The 18,433-nt window shown below is 46.9% G+C and overlaps 1 protein-coding gene across 5 annotated transcripts; it reads left to right on the top strand.

Moving 5' to 3' along the window:
• The first annotated feature begins 2,416 nt into the window (after positions 1-2,416).
• On the top strand, positions 2,417-18,433 carry LOC102916058 (low affinity immunoglobulin gamma Fc region receptor II). Of its 5 annotated transcripts, none has more exons than XM_006994447.4 (8): positions 2,417-2,611; positions 6,213-6,233; positions 9,053-9,307; positions 10,649-10,903; positions 11,840-11,962; positions 14,059-14,199; positions 16,104-16,141; positions 16,266-18,433. In XM_006994447.4, exons 1-8 carry the CDS (start codon positions 2,509-2,511, stop codon positions 16,350-16,352), a joined length of 1,023 nt encoding a protein of 340 aa, XP_006994509.1. In that variant the 5' UTR covers positions 2,417-2,508; the 3' UTR covers positions 16,353-18,433. The 5 variants fall into 5 exon arrangements, with proteins under 5 accessions (XP_006994509.1, XP_042114507.1, XP_076404070.1 ...); XM_042258573.2 differs by having other exon boundaries at positions 9,050-9,307; XM_015987913.3 differs by lacking the exon at positions 14,059-14,199 and having other exon boundaries at positions 2,419-2,611.

Here is an 18,433-nt window from a genome sequence, read left to right as displayed (position 1 = left end):
GTAATATGTGCAGCATGCAACACTTTCCGGCCATCTTCACATCTGGACACTTAGAGAAAACCACACAAATTATGTAAACAAATGAGGCTCTTCTCAGCTGGCACAACTGTGCCATCAAGCCATTCACAAGCCTGAGGGACACTCAGAGGCTATGCTGGGTAGTCTTATGTCAACTTGACACAAGCTAGAGTTACCTGAAATGAGGGAACCTCAATGGAGACAATGCCTCCATGAGATCCAGCTGTAAGGCATTTTCTTAACTAGTGATTGATGGGGGAGGGCCCAGATCATCATGGATGGTGCCATCCCTGGGCTGGTGGTTCTGGGTTCTCTAAGAAAGCAGGCTGAGCAAGCCATGGAGAGCAAACCAATAAACAGTACTCCTCCATGGCCCCTACATCAGCTCCTGCCTCCAGGTTCCTGCCCTGACTTCCTTATCCTTTCTTCCTCAACTTGCTTTTTGGTGATGGTGTTTTGTTGCAGCAATAGAAACCCTAAGACAAAAGGTTAGTGCAAAAGTTCAGAACACAGGCACAAAGGCAGTCCCTGGAGGGTTTGGAAAGCTGCTTGAATGTTGTAGTAAGATTGAAACCTTGACTACTGAACACACCCGGCTTCGTATTCTGACTCTGTCCCACAGGATCTTCATGTGCTTACGGAGGATGATAATACTTCCTTCTGGAATTGTGTTAATCAGGTAAGTCAAGTGCGTCCTTCATAGTTAGCATTCCTGTGTTTACATAATAACTATCGATTTTGTTTCTTGGTATGTTAACTATATATTGTTCTTATGCTCTCATTTCTAATGATATTTAATGATAATTAATTCCATTCTAATGATATTTCATTGCTAACGATATTTAAACTGATGCCATCCATTGCTCCCTTCCCATAGGCTAAGAATCAGCCAAGAGCTGGCAGGGGTGGAGCTGGGAGGTAATGTGGCACCAGTGGTAAAGTCATTTGGTAGATGGGGGAACTGCTGAAGGTTTCTGAACACCACAGACTGGAAGACGGTTTTATAATGTCATTTCCTTGAGTATTACAGCTTGTTTCCTGAAAGGGCGTTTGGGAAAGAGGCCCCAGGATTGATCCCAGAGCACCTCAGGATCTGAGGAAAGAGGCCCCAGGATTGATCCCAGAGCACCTCAGGATCTGAGGAAAGAGGCCCCAGGATTGATCCCAGAGCACCTCAGGATCTGAGGAAAGAGGCCCCAGAAGAGGGCTCCAGGATTGATCCCAGAGCACCTCAGGATCTGAGGACAGGAGGCAAGAAACACAAAACCAGCATCCACTCATGATACGTCCACAGTCTCTTCGTTTTCCAGTGACCTCGAGTGCAATTGGTTCTTCATCAGTGACAGTTTTGCCCACCTTATCTGGGGAACATTTACCAAAGTCTTGGGACTCCTTTCTTTCACGGCTGAGAAATATCACTGCTGCCTGATGGGTAGCCCCAGGGTGTGCTGCTAAACACCCCACAATGCACAGGGCAAGCCCTCAGGAGAGTTATGTGATAACTGGTGTGGTGGAGGTGCACCCCTGCAATCCTTGCACCCTGGAGGCTGAGGTCGCAGGAACTCAAGCTTGAGGCTACCCTGAGCTGCATAGCCAGTTCCAGGCCACCCTGGGTTACATAACAATCCACTTCTTAATTTTTTTTTTTCTGCTAAAAGTATCGGTGCTGCAGAAGCTGAGAAACTTCATTTGAGTGGGTAGAAATGCTAATCTTCATTTTACAATCAGGAGTCAGGAGTTCTCTGAGGCTCCTTAATACTCAAACTCAGTCTTACAGCTGGGAAACCTATGATCTTTTATCAAGCCATAGTGGTAAGAATAGTGGTGGGGAAAAAATGATCAGGATTAAGAACCAGGGCACAAACTGATGCTTAGTAGGTCCTTACTGAGATGTTCATTGAGCGAACGGAGGAGTGAGCAGAGGGAGATTAGATGATGTGGAGGATGAATGTTCTCGTATTGCTGTTCTAATATATGTTCTTGCTTTTTGTCTACAGTCCAGCAGGGTGCTGGGGATTACGATGACAGAGAAACCCACACGAGGGTAGGAGGTCTCAGGTAACTTTGCTCAGTTTCAGGAGGAGTCCAGATTCCAGAGACTGGGCCTCTGAAAAGAAGTACCAGAAGATTCTTGTCTACGATACTTCATCGCCTTTCTTGAGGAACACAGAAATGATTTGTGGACTGAGTTTGGGTGGCCATCTCCCTGTCCGAGGCCCAGGTCAGCTCTGACTCCAGCAGAACAAGAGGGGAACTGATTCTCAGTTTCTAAAATTTTTGTGACCTGAGCTGAACCAAGTTGACTCTGGTCGGTCCTGAGTCTTCTAGTAGGGAACAGATGAAAGGAAAGAGGGTGGAAGGGGAGGAGCCAATGATTAAACAGACCGTTTCTTTTGACTTCCGCATTTGGACTCCAGATTTTGCTCTCTGGGTACAGTCTGCCAAGGCTAGAGAGAAGCCTGTGCCTGCAGCCGCCTTGCTCCGGAGACGATGCGAATCCCATCATCCCTACCTCTCCCCGTGGAGAGCCACTGGGCTGTCCACCCACTCTCACAGACTTTGGCCCATGTGCTGCTGTGGACAGCTGTGCTCCGTAAGTCAGGGACTCCAGAAGGGAGGCAGGGTTGGGGTTGGACTTGTGCAGGGATGGACACAGCACAGGAAGCATGTCAGCAGAATCCAGAGTGGGTAGAAGGTTAGTAACCAGGCTGAAACAACCTGCCTGACCTTTGAAAACCAAAGCTGGCAGGAGTTTTTGTTGTTGCCCGTTTTCCTGCCACTTGGTACCCGGCCTGACGCACTACCCCTTTTCCCATTAGAACTTACTGTCATTCAGTACCCAGGTCCCTGAGGCACCGTCACCCTCCCCATCAGAACCTTCTCCGAGTCGAATCTAATGTCCTAGACTTGAGGGATAAACTAAGCGACTGGTTTCCCTTTGAATTTGTAGTTCATACAGGACCAAATCTTAGGCGAGATGTCTAGGGCTGGCTGCTTTAGACAAGGGCTGTGAGGAAGCTCTAAGATGCATTTGAGGGGGTGGCAGTGGCTATTCTCTGTGCCCATGAAGCCACTCCATCCAGCAGAAGACCCCCGCCCCCCCTTTAATATATAAGGAGAGGCACAGGAAGATCAGGGTTGTCCTGGGAATTTAGGTTTAGAGCATCACAAACCTGGGCAAGTCTGGAGTTGCCAGTTGTGGGGCCAGAGAAGTCCCTCCTGCCTCCTTCACTGCATAGACCATGGGGCTTGGCTCGTACAGTAAGAAAGTCAGGGTTGGGGTCTTAGGCAGAGACGGAGGAAGATTTTTCTGGTCCTGGTCTCACCTGTGGGCCAGAGGACAGAAACTGACGGTACTGGGTGGTTAGAAGAGTCTGGGTGAAGTCCAGGAAGGGAGTCCTATAGCAGGACTATCTTCTAAGTTCAGTTCTGGGGCTTCTACCCATACTTCTGAGAGGAAGGCATATAGCCATCCCACCCCCCCCCCCTACTGCCCCAGGTTACATGCTATGACTCATAGTGAAATCTGGTCAGCCCTGAGGGACCGCAGCTGTCAATGCCGAGTGGGATGTGGCTGCCAGGGGGAGAGGGATGGAAGAGAGACTATTTCCCACAAGTAGGTATATTGAAGTGACACCAGAGAGCTTAGTTTTCACATGGAAAGGCTCAGTCCGAGAAAGGCAATATGCCTTTCTATTTGTGCTACAGAGCCATCAATCACCTGGTGAAGACTCCCAAGAATGGCATTCTCTTCCATTTTCTTTTGCTAAATCTCTATTTTTTTCCTACTGTTTTCTGGGCCTCCATCCTTAGGACTTCATCACTTGATTCAATATTATAACACCCTCTGACTGTGTCTTGGTTGCTCCTGACTTTGGTCCTGTGTAGCTATGGAATCTTCCAGTAGAGGTGTGGGGAGGCACAGTGCTTTCTAATAAATCCTGAGAAAGCTCCAGTACTGCCCTGCTCTTTGTACTCCCGTTTCACCCCCCCGGGGGATCTTTCTCAGCCAGGCAGTGTCGACGCCACACTCGGCTTTTGCTACCCGTGTGCCACTGATTCTTTAAGCCCTTTGTGGCAGACACTGCTCGGGATTTGGGGTCATGTCAATGAACAAAACAGGCAGTTTTCCTGACGCAAAGTACAAGGTCTTCGTCTTCCTTCTAACGAGTACATTGGACAAGAACGTAGTTTTCCTATCTGTTGGGTATAGAAGGAAGGCAGAGATGATGGTCTCTCCCTTTCACATGTCTGGTTTTTTCCCTCCTTTTCATGTGCTGTACTAACCCCCTTGCTAATCCCACATACCCAGGGTTTTCAGTTCTTAACTTATATGTCGCTAGCTCCCAAACTTATTTGTCCTTTTTCCTCTGTATACTTTAATTTCTCTGCCTGTCAATTAGACATCCATAAACAGACTTGTCAGCTTAGAGACAAAATTATATTCAAAATTTAACGTAGCATCACTTCCTTACAAGTTTTCTTATCTTTCTAATATTTCTACTTGCATGAGCAATGCCATCTTTCTTCTGGTCACCCACATTTATCAACTTCATGCCTCATTAAAGGCCAGTTTTTCTCAGTCCTGCCTCTTAAGTTTCTCACATGTGTGGCTTCTTTACTTTCTTGTCAGTGCAGATGAGCAAGCAAAGTCATGGGGGAATATCAATGCACTTGATAGAGTCAAAAAGGGCAAATAAGTTAAGGGGATCCACTCATGGTATTTGGGAAGTAGAGACAGGAAGGACTAGAGTTCAAGGCCAACATGGGCTACCTGACAAATCTGAAACCAGCTCGGGCTACATGAGACCTTGTCTCAACAACAACAGCAACAAAAGGATAAAGGGATTCGCAAGGAGCTGATGCTAATGATGAATCATGGACTCTAAGCTAGGTGTGTGTGTGTGTGTGTGTGTGTGTGTGTGTGTGTGTAGACTTAGAGGAAGACAGTAGTGAGATAAAAGTAGTGGTCAGCTGAGTACAGAGGCTGCACTTGTGCAAATGGAAGGAAAAAGGAGGAGGATTATTGTGGTGAGTGAAGCCTGGACCATCTGATTTTGTGGTTTTGAAGCTGATGTGGTTTGGAGTGATGATCACAAGGCCTTGAGGTATAGCATGGGCCTGTGTGGCTTCTTCTGTATGAGAGAAGGTTCACTACAGATGAGAAAGTCAAGGATGAAGAAGCCAGATGTTGCACAGCCATAAACATGCATTCTAGATCACCATCTTTTTCTTGGTAATCTCTGGTACTTCCTCTGTCCCAATTGGTCTGACACAGCACTTTCAGCCCCAACATGAACTTCTCATTGTTTACTGGACAACAGCAAACTTCGAAAACTTGCTCACGATCATTTATAAAGGTGCCTTTGGCACCACACAGATGCCACATCTGGATTATCGCTTAATCCTGACAACAATTTATGGCACGGGTATTGTTGTCATCATTTCCATTGATAAGCAAGGGGATCAGAGTAGAGAAAAGTAAAGTTACCTCTGCCAGGTCATTGTCTATCAGTTGTATTTAATTACTTTTCTCATTACTTTGACAAAGCACCAGGCGAAAACTTAAGGAGGGGTTTATTTCAGCATGTGATCGGAGGGCATTGTGGTGGAAAGGCATGGTGACAGGAGCCTGGGCTGGTCCCCTCACACCCACAGTCAGGAAGCAGAGAGATAGGAATGCCGGTGTGCAACTGGCTTCCTCCCCTTGTTTTTTCGGCTGGGCCCCTAGCCCATTGGATGGTCATACCCGTATTCAGGATGGGCCTTACCACTCCAGTTAAACCTTTCCAGAAACATCCTTTTAGACACAATGAAAGATGTTTCCACGGTGATTCTAAATCTAGTCAAGTCGATAATGAATATTAACCACCACGGTGTCCAGTTAACATATGGATTCTGTGTGTGTTCTCACTTGATGCCATTTCACATGGCAACGGCCGTCCTCCAGAAGATGGCATCCATCTCTGTTTTCAGCTTTGTTCCTCATTATCAAGGGTGTTTTAAACAGACCAAACAGATGTTACTGGGGATAGAGCTTAAGAATTTCTGAAAGTGTACTTCATTTAGGCAGTCCCAGGGGAGGGCCATGCCATGAAGGTTGAGTTATGGGGATGAAGGGGTTCTGGGTCTGGGCAGGCATGTCTCAGTATGGAAGTCCAGGCTCTGGTTGATGTTTGCTTCCTTTCTTACAGATCTTGTTGCTGGAACACATGGTAAGTCCTCTTTTCATATCTTCTCCCTCTCCTGTGTGTCACCCCCCTCTTCCCCCAGGATCTGCCTGGAACTGCTCAGAATGTACCAGCAACCAAGCTCAGGACCAGGAAAGGGCCATTGTTCGCAGCAGATGCCCTGTCCTTCTCCTCCCTCCCTCTGTCTGGGGAGGCAGGTGGTCAAAAAGCACAGCTCACTAGTCTATCAACTCTTCTGGTTCTGTTATAGTGAAATGTGGGCCAATTATCACAATGAGAAGTCTGTCCTTGTTCCCAACTGCCTTCCACTCTCTAAGTAAAATCAAGAGCTTCTAAAAAATTGACCTCAAAGAAGCAGAGAGTAGATGACCAGAGCCTGGGAAGGGTGGAGGAGAGGGAAGGATGGAGACAAAATGGTTAATAGGTACAGGGGTAGAGTTAGACAGGAGGAGTAAGTTCTAATGTGCTATAGCAAGAAGGCTAGCTAATGTGCTATAGTTAGGGTTCCTACAGCTGTGAAGAGACACCATGACCATGGCAACTCTTAGAAAGGAAAATATTTAATTGGAGCTGGCTTTCAGTTCAGAGGTTTAGTCCATTATCATCATGGTGGGAAGCATGGTGGCATGCAGGCAGACATGATGCTGGAGAGGTAGCTGAGAGTTCTACATCTGGACCAGCAAGCAGCAGGAAAAGAGAGTGACACTGGGCCTGGCTTGAGCATCTGAGACCTCAAAGCCCACCCCCAGTGGCCACTTCCTCTAGTAAGGCCACACCTACTCCAACAAAGCCACACCTCCTAATAGTGTCATTTCTTATGGTTGTATGGGGGGCCATTTTCGTTCAGAGCACCACAAAAGGTAATTATGGTTGACAATTAATTGTATATTTCACAGTAGCTAGGATAGAGGATTTGAACATTCTTAATACCAGCAGACAATGTGTGAGGTGATAGACAAGCAAATCACTCTGACCATTATGTAACCAAATGATCACACCATTGTGTGCATGTACTGAAGCATCACACTGTATCCTGTGAATATATACAGTTATTAGGTATCAAAGATATTTCAAAGTTGCATTAGATAAAAATCAAACTAAAACAGTTGTATGGGTCACTCTGGAGGTAGAGGTAGGTGGATCTCTGAGTTCAAGGCCATCCTGGTCTACAGAGCAAGTTCCAGGATGGCCAAGGCTACACCGAGAAATCCTGTTGCAAATAAATAAATAGATAGATAGATAGATAGATAGATAGATAGATAGATAGATAGATAGATAGACAGACCCAAAGTCCTCGCTCTCTGAATAAGGTTCTAGCACATAGACTGTCTGTCTAGACTGTCCCATGTGTTGCTAAGTCCGCTGTTTTGCATGGGTCTCAGGGCTTATTTTAGTTAGGGTGTCTACTGCTGCAACAAAATACCATGACCAAAAAGCAAGTAGGGAGTAACAGTTTAGTTGACTTACACTTCCACATTGCTGTTCATTATCAAAGAAAGTCAAGACAGGAATTCAAACAGGGCAGGAACCTGGAGGCAGGAGCTGGTGCAGAGGCCGTGGAGGGGTGCTGCTTACTGGCTTGCTTCCTATGGCTTGCTCAGCCTTGCTTTCTTACAGAACTTGGAGCCACCAACCCAGGGATGGCACCTCCCACAATAGACTGGGCCCTCCCCCAGTAATCGCTCACTAAAAAAATGCCTTACAGGCAGGTCTTATAGAGGCCCTTTCTCAACTGAGGCTCCCTCCTTTCATGGAAATCTAGTTTGCGTGTTGAGCTGACATATGACTAGCCAGCCCAGGGCCCCAAGGCCTGGTCTATGGTCAGAGAAAGCCATCTGCATGCAGAAGAAGCAAGTAATGGGACGGAGGGAGGGAGGGAGGGAGGGAGGGAGGGAGGGAGAAGAGAAGCTTAAATATACCTTGGTGGAAGATATGCATTTCTGGGGTGTCTCCTTTGCCCCTGAATGAAAACAAATAGATAAATAAAAAGGAAAGGACATGACTGCTCCTAGGTGTGGTGGAGGAGAAAGTTTGTTATAGATATGTGGGAGAGCACAGTCAGAGGCAGGGACATCTGGGAGAGAGCAGAGTGGACATGACCAGGCTGAGCTGGGCCATGTGGAGAGGGAGGAAGGGGAAGGGCAAGGGGCGAACCTCGTGTAGCAGCCAGGAGGCCAAATGTACAAAAAGGTCGGGTAACCAAAAATGTCTGGATGATATAGGGAAGAGCCTCTGGGGGAAGGGCAGCCCAGTCCCTAGGCTAAAGAGTTCAGGGTAAACCAGGACCGTGGTGGTGCACGCCTTTAATGCCAGCACTCGGGAGGCAGAGGCAGGTGGATCTCTATGAGTTTGAGGCCAGCCTGGTTTACAAAGCGAATTCCAGAATAGCCAGGCCTGTTACACAGGGAAACCTTGTCTCAAAACAAACAAACAAACAACAACAAAAACAACAACAAAAAAGAAAAGAAAAATAAAGAAAAAGAGTTCAGGGTATGGGGTGGGGTATGCCAGCCACACCCTATACCAGGTAGGGATTGAGGGATGCTGGAAGAACCTGAGGGCCAGGTCCGCTTTGAAAAGTTAAACAGGCACCGGAAGTGTCTGTTGGGTTTGAAAGTCCACTCCAACCTTCTCTCTTGTTCCACTCTGCCGAGGGTCAATTACATTCCCATTGAGTTCCCTGGGGCTTGCGGGAAGGAATGAGTAGAAGAATTTAGTGGAAGAAGTTTTCTGGGCGGGGTCCCACCCTTGATGCACTCAGTAGGAATGCTGTTGCCTTTTTAATCTGGGCTCTTGGGGCTCCCTTGCCTCAAGATGCCTTCTCTCTCCCCGAAACTCAGCAGATCTCCCGAAGGCTGTGGTGAAACTTGAGCCCCCATGGATCCAGGTGCTCCGTGAAGACAGTGTGACACTGAAATGCGAAGGGACCCCCAACCTTGGGAATGATTCGACCCAGTGGCTCCACAATGGGAGATCCATCAGCAGCCAGGTCCATCCCAGCTACACGTTTAAAGCCACAGCCAATAACAGTGGAGAATACCAGTGTCAAACGGGCCAGACCAGCCTCAGCGACCCTGTACATCTGGGAGTGATTTCTGGTCAGTAGACACAGGCCCAGGGAGGAGCTGGGATACCAGGAAGTTGGGGGTGGGGTGGGGTGGATCTGCTTACTGCAAGATTTGCAGGAAAAGGGGTCGCCTGGTTTCTGGGAAGCATCGCTGTGAGTTGCTTGGAAGGGCTTTTGTCCACTCATTTCCCTTTTCACCCATCCTTATGCTTAGTGTGCACGTGGAGGGCATGCAAATTCCTGAGAAATTCTTCAGCATGTGTGAATCTTTTTTTTTTCTTTTTTGTGGTAGTCCTGATTGAGCAAGAGAAGTTCAAGGACAAAGACAGACCGCTAGCTGAATGTGACAGAAAAAGGAAGTCCCTATTTCATAGAAACCCTTCTGTTACACGACACTCAGAAAAAAATGCCAATAGTCCACAACTGAATCCAAGCTGTGAGACGGACCGTCTCTATAAATATGGTTAATTAATTTATTTAACCTTGAGTTCAGCTTGCTCATCTGCTCAGCTGAGGGTGCTAAGGCCTCTTTCCAGAGGTCCAGGGGAGCATGGGCTTTTTCCTGGCCTCGTGCCTTCACTGTCCTGGGTGTCCCTGGCTTTCTTTTTCTTCCGCCAGCTTGTGGGCACTTGAGGTGAAAAGCTGTGTCTCATCCATTCCCGAGGTATTTGCAGTATCCGGAACAGGGCAGGGCTTCCTAAACCTTCGCTGAGCAGATCAACAGTTTTCCAAGGCTCCTGGCAAAAAGTAGACTTTCTCCACAGAAAAGCCACCACGAGACTGCATTGATGACTATTGTCACTGTCCCTCCTTGTTCCCTCCTGTCACTGGATCCCAGTTTTTCCTCAAAAGTATGCACGCAGCAAGCTAATGATTTGCCTCTGGCCCTGTTGGACTGTAGTTCCACATCTGTTACTATTCATCAAGGAAACCAACATTTTGGAGGTTCAAGATGTTCTGACCCCCAAACAGAAGGCTCTGTTATAGCCTCTTCATATCCATCAGACTGGATTCCTTCCTCTTTGCTGCCAGAAAGGGCTTACACCTCCATCTCTTATATTCTTCCTGTTAGGACTGGATGGCAGCTGCCTTCTCTCAAGAGAGGGAGGAGAATATTAGGCACCAAGATGTACTGTAGCTACAAAATCTGATCATGCCCATTTTCACAGATGAGGAAGGTGGGACCCAGCAGAGTTATATTACTTGCCCAAGACTGAAGAGCTTGTAAATGAATGGAGCTAGAATCAGAGATCAACATTGTCTGATGTCAAACTAATGCTCTCTCCCCTTAGCCTATCCTATCCCATCTGAAAGGATGGCCTAGGTCTCGGAGCTGAGCCAAGGCCCTCTGAGTCCTTTTTGTATCTTTCAGACTGGCTGCTGCTCCAGACCCCTCAACTGGTATTCCTAGAAGGAGAAACCATCATGCTGAGGTGTCATGGTTGGAGGAACAAACCCCTGAACAAAGTCACATTCTACCAGAATGGAAAATCAGTGAAATTTCATCATTACAGTGGCAACTTCTCTATCTCCAAAGCCAATCACAGCCACAGTGGTAATTACCACTGCACGGGACTTCTAGGAAAGACAAAACACTCGTCGCAGCCTGTGACCATCACTGTCCAAGGTATGGGGACTCTGTCAAGATGTTGGAAAGGGAGAAGAGGAGACAGACAAAGGCCAGAGTTGTGTAGCCCCACATGGAGACCTAGGAACTGGGATCGGAGGCAAAGAGGAGAGCTGCAAAGCCCTTGCCAAGTGATGGCAAGTGGGCCCAGCCCAGAGCTCTTCACTTGCAGGTGGTGGGTGACAAGGCAGCAGTGAAAGAGAGCCTTGTCATTGGTGCAAAGGTCCTCCAAGTTCCTAGACATTCCAGACATTCTAAAGAGCTGAAGTGTTGTAGCTGGAGTTTTCCTGTGTCCACCTGGCTCCTGCAGCCGCTCAGAACCAAGTAAACACACAGAGACTTGTATTACTTATAAACTGTATGACCACGGCAGGCTTCTTGCTATCTGTTATTATATCTTATATTAACCCATTTCTATTAATCTATAAGTTGCCTTGTGTCTTGTGGCTTACCGGTACTTACTCAGCCTTCCACTTCCCAGAATTCTCCTCTCTCCTTATCCCGCCTACACTATACTTGCTGCCTGGCTACTGGCCAATCAGCGTTTTATTTATCAATCAATCAGAGCAACACATCCCCAGCAAAGTGTAACTTCTTGTGTCTCATATACTAGCCCTTCACTCTTGATGGTGGTGGTACCACCAACTCTGGGTGGCTTCAGATCCATCCTCCCCACTGCCTCTGAGGGCTGTCCCTTCTGCTACTACATCTTCGCCCATGTGCGTGACCTCATTAGTCTGGTAGAAACACTTTGTTATTGGAGAGGAACAAGTCTGTTCACAGAAACCCATGCAGATGAGGTTTCAGGGTGCTGTATTACACCTATGAGTGACCTGGACACAGCAACTCTACGTAATAAACACTGGGCATAGCATTGGAGGAAGGGTAGATACACAGAGAGAACTTATTACCTGTCCTCATATCTGTCTTTTCCAGGGCCCAAATCCACCAGGTCTTTACCGGTATTGACAATTGTAGCTGCTGTCACTGGAATTGCTGTAGCAGCCATTGTTATTATCCTAGTATCCTTGATCTATCTCAAGAAGAAACAGGCTCCAGGTTGGTGGCTCTCTTTGGACCCTCTGATTATCAGTTCCTACTTAGCTAGGGCTAGCTAGGGGTTAGAGACTTCTTTGCTTACAATATCATGCCATCATATTTATTCATCTACTCACAAATTCATCTGTTAAGCAAGACTTGAACAAACTTGGTGATGTCCCATACCCTGCGCTGGTCACTGTAGGTGTTAGGTTCCACTTCTACCCTTAGCTAGTTGTCAGCATTGTGAGGAAGACAGAGATACAAGTGGATCCTTGCAAAAAGGGATGAGAGCAATGAAATGATAGAATGTGATTATGAACTGGAGGGGGTAATGCGTTCCGTAATCCCAGGATGCTAAGACAGGAGGAACGGAAGTCTGAAGCCAGGGCCAGTGAGATGACTCTGTCAATACAGGTGCTTGCAGTACGAGCCCTGTGATTTTAGTTCAGTCTCTGGTCTCCGAGTGCGGTGGGAAGAGAGAACTGATCTCACAAAAGTGTCCTCTGACCTCCCTAGATATACTATGATATATACCCCTCACACAACAATAAATAAGTTGAAGATTGTTTTTTCCAAAGAGTCTGAAGCCAGCCTGGGCTGAAGGATGAGTGCGAAGTCAGCTTGTGCTACACAGCAAGACCCCGTCTAAAATTTTAAAAAGGGAAGATTCCACAACCCCATGAATTTAATAGTTTTCTGTCACTATAACAAAATACTTCAGACAATCCACTTCTGAAGAGAAAGAGTTGCTAGGCATGGTGGTAAATATATTTCAGCCTTCAGGAGGCCAGGGAGGATCACAAGTTCAAATCCCATCGTAAAATATATAAGTAAATAAACAAAAAGCTTTATTTTAGCAGTTTTGTAGGACTCATCCATATTGTTATCTTGGCCCTATTGCTTGGGCCTGTGACAAGCTAGAATATCATAGAGGAAGTATACAAGCAAAGAGATCAAGGAAGAGATGGGAGATCCCACAATCTTCTTCAAGAGCATGTCCCTGATGACCTAAAGACTTCCTACTCAGTCCATAACTTCAAAGTTTCGGCTCCCTCCCATTATTCCACCTGGTGACCAAGCATTTAACGCATGAGAGTTTAATGGACATTTCAGATCTAAACTGTGGCAGGCAGGCTGGCTGGGGCAGTTGGAGAAGGCTTCATTGGGGAGCCCGTGTCGTGTGGTGATTGAAATACACACAGGGACCAGATTGCTGTGGCTCGAATCCCCGCTCACATCTCAGCAGATATATAATGTTGAGGGAATTATTCAACCCCTGTGCCTCAGTTTACTAGTCTGAAAAAACAAAGAACACTGGGGGACCCACCTGACAGGAGTGTTACGACAGTGAGTAAGGTTGAAGCCTTGTACCAGTGTCTCACAGACAGTAAAGAGCACAAAGTATAAGCTGTTAACCACTGTGGAGAAGGGTGATGTCTGGGGGTAGCCATTAGCAAGCAAAGTGGAAGGGCATTCTAGGAACTGTCGCCAAGGCATGGAAATAAGGAATGGTGTAGGCGGGCCAATTGAAGCCACGGAGAAAGAGAAAATACTACTACTAACTAATACCTAATATCTCACAACACACTTTACAGTGTTAGGAATTCAGTATGGGTGATAAGTAAATACTGAGAGATGCAGAGAGAAAGATTATACTTTTTTTTCTTTCTTTCTTTTTTCTTTTTCTTTTTCCTTTTCTTTTTCTTTTTCTTTTTCTTTTTTTTTTTTTGAGGCAGGGTCACTAGTCCCATCTGGTTGGGAATTCACTATGTAGACCAGGCTGGCCTCTAACTCACAGTGATCCTCTTGTCTCTGCACCCTGAGTGCTGGGAATAAAGGCAATGCTCCATCACACCCAACCAAAAGATCACACCTCTAAAAGGCCAGGCAAGCCTAAGAAAGATGCAATGGAGTGTTTTTTGTGACATCCTTTGGAGTATTCTTGGTCACTATAGGCTGGAGAGGCTCCTGGGAAGAGGAGCTGGGAAGTTGGGAAGAGAGGGAGACAATGAGGGAAAGGTCTCTGTTGCTTTTAACTCAGTTCTGACCCTGGTCCTTGATCCTGAGGTTTCATAATCCCATAATCCTACTAACTTCCTACATGCCCCTCCTAGCTCTCCCAGGAAACCCTGGTCACAGGGAAATGGGAGATACCCTCCCCACGGAACTAGGTGAGTACAGCGAGCCCTCTCCGGGCTCAGCGCCCGTCAGCCCAGGGCCTCCATGTGGACCGGAGCCAGCAAACAGCAGCTCGTGTGAGTTCAGTGGGAGTGCAGGAGTCGGGGGTGGTGGGAGGATGGCTGGGACTCAAATCTCTTGGTCAGTTCTGAGTCTAACTCTTGGACCTAAGGAGGATCCCACTAGAGACGAGAAAAGCAACATTGATTCCAGAGAGAGAAAGAGGATGGAGTGTGACTAAACTTCTAGGCAAACAAAGACTCTGGAGATATTTCCAGAGCAAGACTTCAGAGGCATTTGGATCTTTCTGGGGAGATGTGGCGGAATTGGCAAAGGATAGGCTGAATGGTTGTATGATGGAGGCCAATAAAATTAAGAAGGGAGGCCCCCACAAGGAAAGGAGGAGGTCCCGGGTAACCCTGGAGATTTTTTCAGGAGTGTGTCCCTGTGGAGGAGTAGAGGTAGGCATGGTAGGGCTCAATTTTTAGTAGCTATTGAGAGGAGGTTTGAGTTGAGGATGTTCTGGGGAATTAGAACTATTCATAGGTTACACTCTGTGGGCACACCTTGGCCCTAATGCCCACTGATCAGGTTTATCAAACCCTGGTCTGATCCTTCCCCCATCATACAACTGAATCTGGAGTAGACCACTTCCTGTGATGGGGTCGAAGAAGAAGTGGATGGGTAGGTGGGTGGTTTGGATGACCTCTGAACTCTTGTAAGTCTAAGTGAAAGCCAGTGACCTTTCAGCCCTGGTGCAGGAAGAAGAATGTAGAAGGAGCAGGAGTATTTCAGGCGATTGTTTGACTGTAGTTAAAGGCAGAGCATAAAGGCGAGTGGAGTTTTCTCTGGGGGCTTCCATGACAGCAGAAGCAGACAGGAGAAAGACTTCCTTGGGGATTCCGCTTCAGGGGACTAGAGTACTGACTCAGAGCAGAACCAACAGATATGAGAGCTTGAGCAAAACGGCATTCACTTAGCTTCGCTTTGAGCAAGGTCCACGTTCTCCTTCAGCCGGGCTGTGCGGATCCACATCTAGGATCAAACTAGGTCTACAAAAAAGAAAAAGTTTAAGTACGACTGTCTTCACCTCCTCGTCTGGCTTTGTCTGCTCTGGCATAAACACATTTCCTATGGTATTTATGCAGCCTGGCACCGGAGTTGGTGATTTCCCCTCAAGGCGTCGTTAGCTGCAGCTGTTGCTAAGAAGTGTATTAAAAGGGGAAATTCTGAACGGGTTGTGGGGGCAGAATTTGGAGCATGGCAAACAGGGCTCTTTGTGTCCAGGGAGCGAGTGAAGAGACTGGAGCCATTGTCCCAGCCTCTCCCCTCACTTCCCAAAATGCCAGTTTACAGACCCTGGGGCTGCGTTTCATGCTGGCAAAAGGAACTTAGGACAAAAACCATAAGAGAAAGTGGCGTTTGGGATATTTGTCAGAGAAATATTGTCTTTTTCCCATCTTCCCTCTCTCCTCGCCTCCCTGTCTTTCTTCTCTCCTCTTTCTTTCTCCTCCTCTGTCTTTTTCTTTCTTTTTAATGTTAGAGTTCTTGGTTCTTCAATGCTTTATCAAGAATAAACTGCGCTTGTCCAGTCCTTTTTCTCCCTACAGTGTGTGGCAGGCGAAAAGTCCTGATTTCACTCTGGTCTAAACATTTCCCCCTCTGCAACCTTCCAGAGCCCCATAGCTGCCTGGTTTGCTGCTGGGAAACAGCAACAAGTTTTTTTTTTTCAACAATTGTCTGAAAAGAAGGCGGCAAGAGTGTTTCCCTTTGCCAGCGTGGGGCGGCGGGGAAGGCTGGATTCCAAGACAGTCAGGGAAGGAGGTCTAGACCGCCGCACTGCACGGCCTGAAGGCCTGGGTTGGCCTGGGCAAGCCTTGTGTTGGCTCTGCTTTGAGCTTTGGTTTTGCAGCCTCAATAATAGCACACCAGGCCCTCTTTTCCAGCAGTGCCCAAGTTGATCACTTGTTTTTGCCCACAGACAATCCTCCTGATCTCGAAGGAGCTGACAAAACGGAGGTGAGTGAGCCCAGTGGGGCCCTTTCCCCTCTCCCTGCCTCTCCTTGCTCCCCCCGCCTCCCCCCCCCCCACTTTCCCCATGATCTCTCTGCAGCTCTAAGGGCTCATTTCTGCTTTCTCTAAGGTTGAGAATACAATCACCTATTCACTGCTCAAGCATCCTGAAGCTCCGGATGAAGATGCAGAGCCTGATTACCAGAAGCACATTTAATCTCCCTTTTCTTGACTTGGGATTGGGAAAAGCAAACCAGAAAGGTCAGGATCTAGAGTCTCCTGGTCAAGGGGATGCTGTAGACGTTAAGGAGGCCCGTGCATGGTCATCTATGTGAGTCCCGAAACCAACAGACACTACAGTACTGGTCCCCAGTGGTTGACTGTACTAATAACTTCTATGATTTACCGCTTCCCAACTCCAGACTCTTCTGCCATAGATTCACACAGCCAATAAAGTTAATCAAGTTACTGTCATTAACAGATCGCAGCAACATGGGAACCGCATATGTTACAGCTTATGTTAGACTATACGGTCTCAGCAATGCTAAAATGGACTTGTACCACCATGTCAAAAGCCATGCTTCAGGGTGATGGAACTATAAGGGATTTTGATCTTCTTCCTTATTTTTCTATAAAGGCCAATGTTACTTTTATTTTAGTAAAATATTGTAAAAATAACACTCTATTTACTTTTTTGAGGTGATTGGAGTGTAGACTGAGCTCTCTGGGGTTTGTTGGTCTTCTGTGAGAAGAATCTTGGGGAGCTGGGATAGCTTTTCGTAAGCATCTCAGGCAGGGCGCTCAAGACAAATGAAAGTAATGATTATACCCAAGTCTAGTTTGGTGCATCAGTGAGTTTATTGGGCTTACTTATGGGAACATGGGTGAGGGGTTCCTTAAAGGGGTGTGGGTGACCTTAAAATAGCAGTCTTAACACAAATGACAACTTCTTCACAGTTGCAGAGATGCCCCCCCACACCCCACACCCCCCCACACACACACCCACCCCCAGTTCGGTGATCTTCCTCAAACTGTCAATCCTCCTGCCTTTGCTTCCAGAGCTCCGGGATGACAAGCATGCACTGCCCACCACATCTGGCCTGGTAGTAACAGGAGGGAGGGAAGAGGGGAGATGGTGCTTTGGAGTAGAGGATGAGTTGAGTACTCCTCTGCTTCAAACTGACTGCTCTTCCGGCGAACTTGTCTTCTCGTTTCCACACCTTCTTCTTGTCTTTTCTCCGATGACAAGCAGAATGATCACTCTTGAGTTCTCAGGAAGTCACACTTCAGATGAATGCCGGCAGGAACCGGAGGATGACCTTGAACTCCTTCCTGATCCTCCTGCTTCCACCTCCTAACTGCTGGGAGTATAGGCATGTGCCACCACACAGAGCTGGTCTATGCATTTTAAAAATCGGATCACACTATATATTTGTATATGTTCACAAAAATCACTCAGGTAGAAATTTAAGCATGCTGTAGCCACAGAAGTTCAGAGCACGGAGGTGGAAAGAGGAGAAGCAGAAGTCCTCTGTCGTCCTCCCTCCGCTTACTTTTATTCTCTCTCTCAGTGAACAGCCACTGTTGTAGGTTTTGTGTGCATTTGGACCTTTTGTATGGATATTTAAGATAGTAGAGTTTTTAGAGAGCCTATACATGGAACCGTACTTTACACATGACTTTGTTGTTGATTCACTTTGTTCAACAAGAAGATGGCCAGGCTTGCTGGATGTCAGCCTAGCTCCAGGTTCACTGAGAGACCCTGTCTCAAAGGACTAAGCGGAGAGAACTACAGCAGGATGCCCGAAGTTGTCCTTTGACTTCTGCACACCTGCACATAGGCACACTCCCATGTGTGTGCATACAACAGACATGCAAGTAAAACAGATAACAACAACAACAACAACAATAATAATAATAATAACCCTCTGTGGAATTTCTGCTTTGAGCTCCCTGATAACCAAGACACCTTGCATGGATTTTAGTGGTTCAGTAAAAACACATAGAACAAATAAGGTCATTTGACACCTTTAAGTAAAAGCCTTACATGCCCCATGAATCTAGTGGGTCCTTCTTCACATCCTCTTTAGCAAGGCTTCCCCTGGCCATTGCTATCACTCCGTTTTTATCTTCTCCATGGTACAGTGTGGGCAATTATCTTCTTGTTTATCTATTCTCATGCATACTAAAATGTAAGCTCAATACAGTCTTATTTTCATTACTCAGTAATGCACTCCAGAGACCAGAACAATGCAATAGGTTGTTGAACGAATTAATAAATAAAACTTTCCTCTCATA

This window comes from Peromyscus maniculatus, chromosome 11 (assembly GCF_049852395.1).
Source record: "Peromyscus maniculatus bairdii isolate BWxNUB_F1_BW_parent chromosome 11, HU_Pman_BW_mat_3.1, whole genome shotgun sequence".
NCBI classification, from domain to species: domain Eukaryota; kingdom Metazoa; phylum Chordata; class Mammalia; order Rodentia; family Cricetidae; genus Peromyscus; species Peromyscus maniculatus.
Note: the sequence above shows the minus strand (reverse complement) of the source record. Positions and strands in the feature narration are given on the sequence as shown.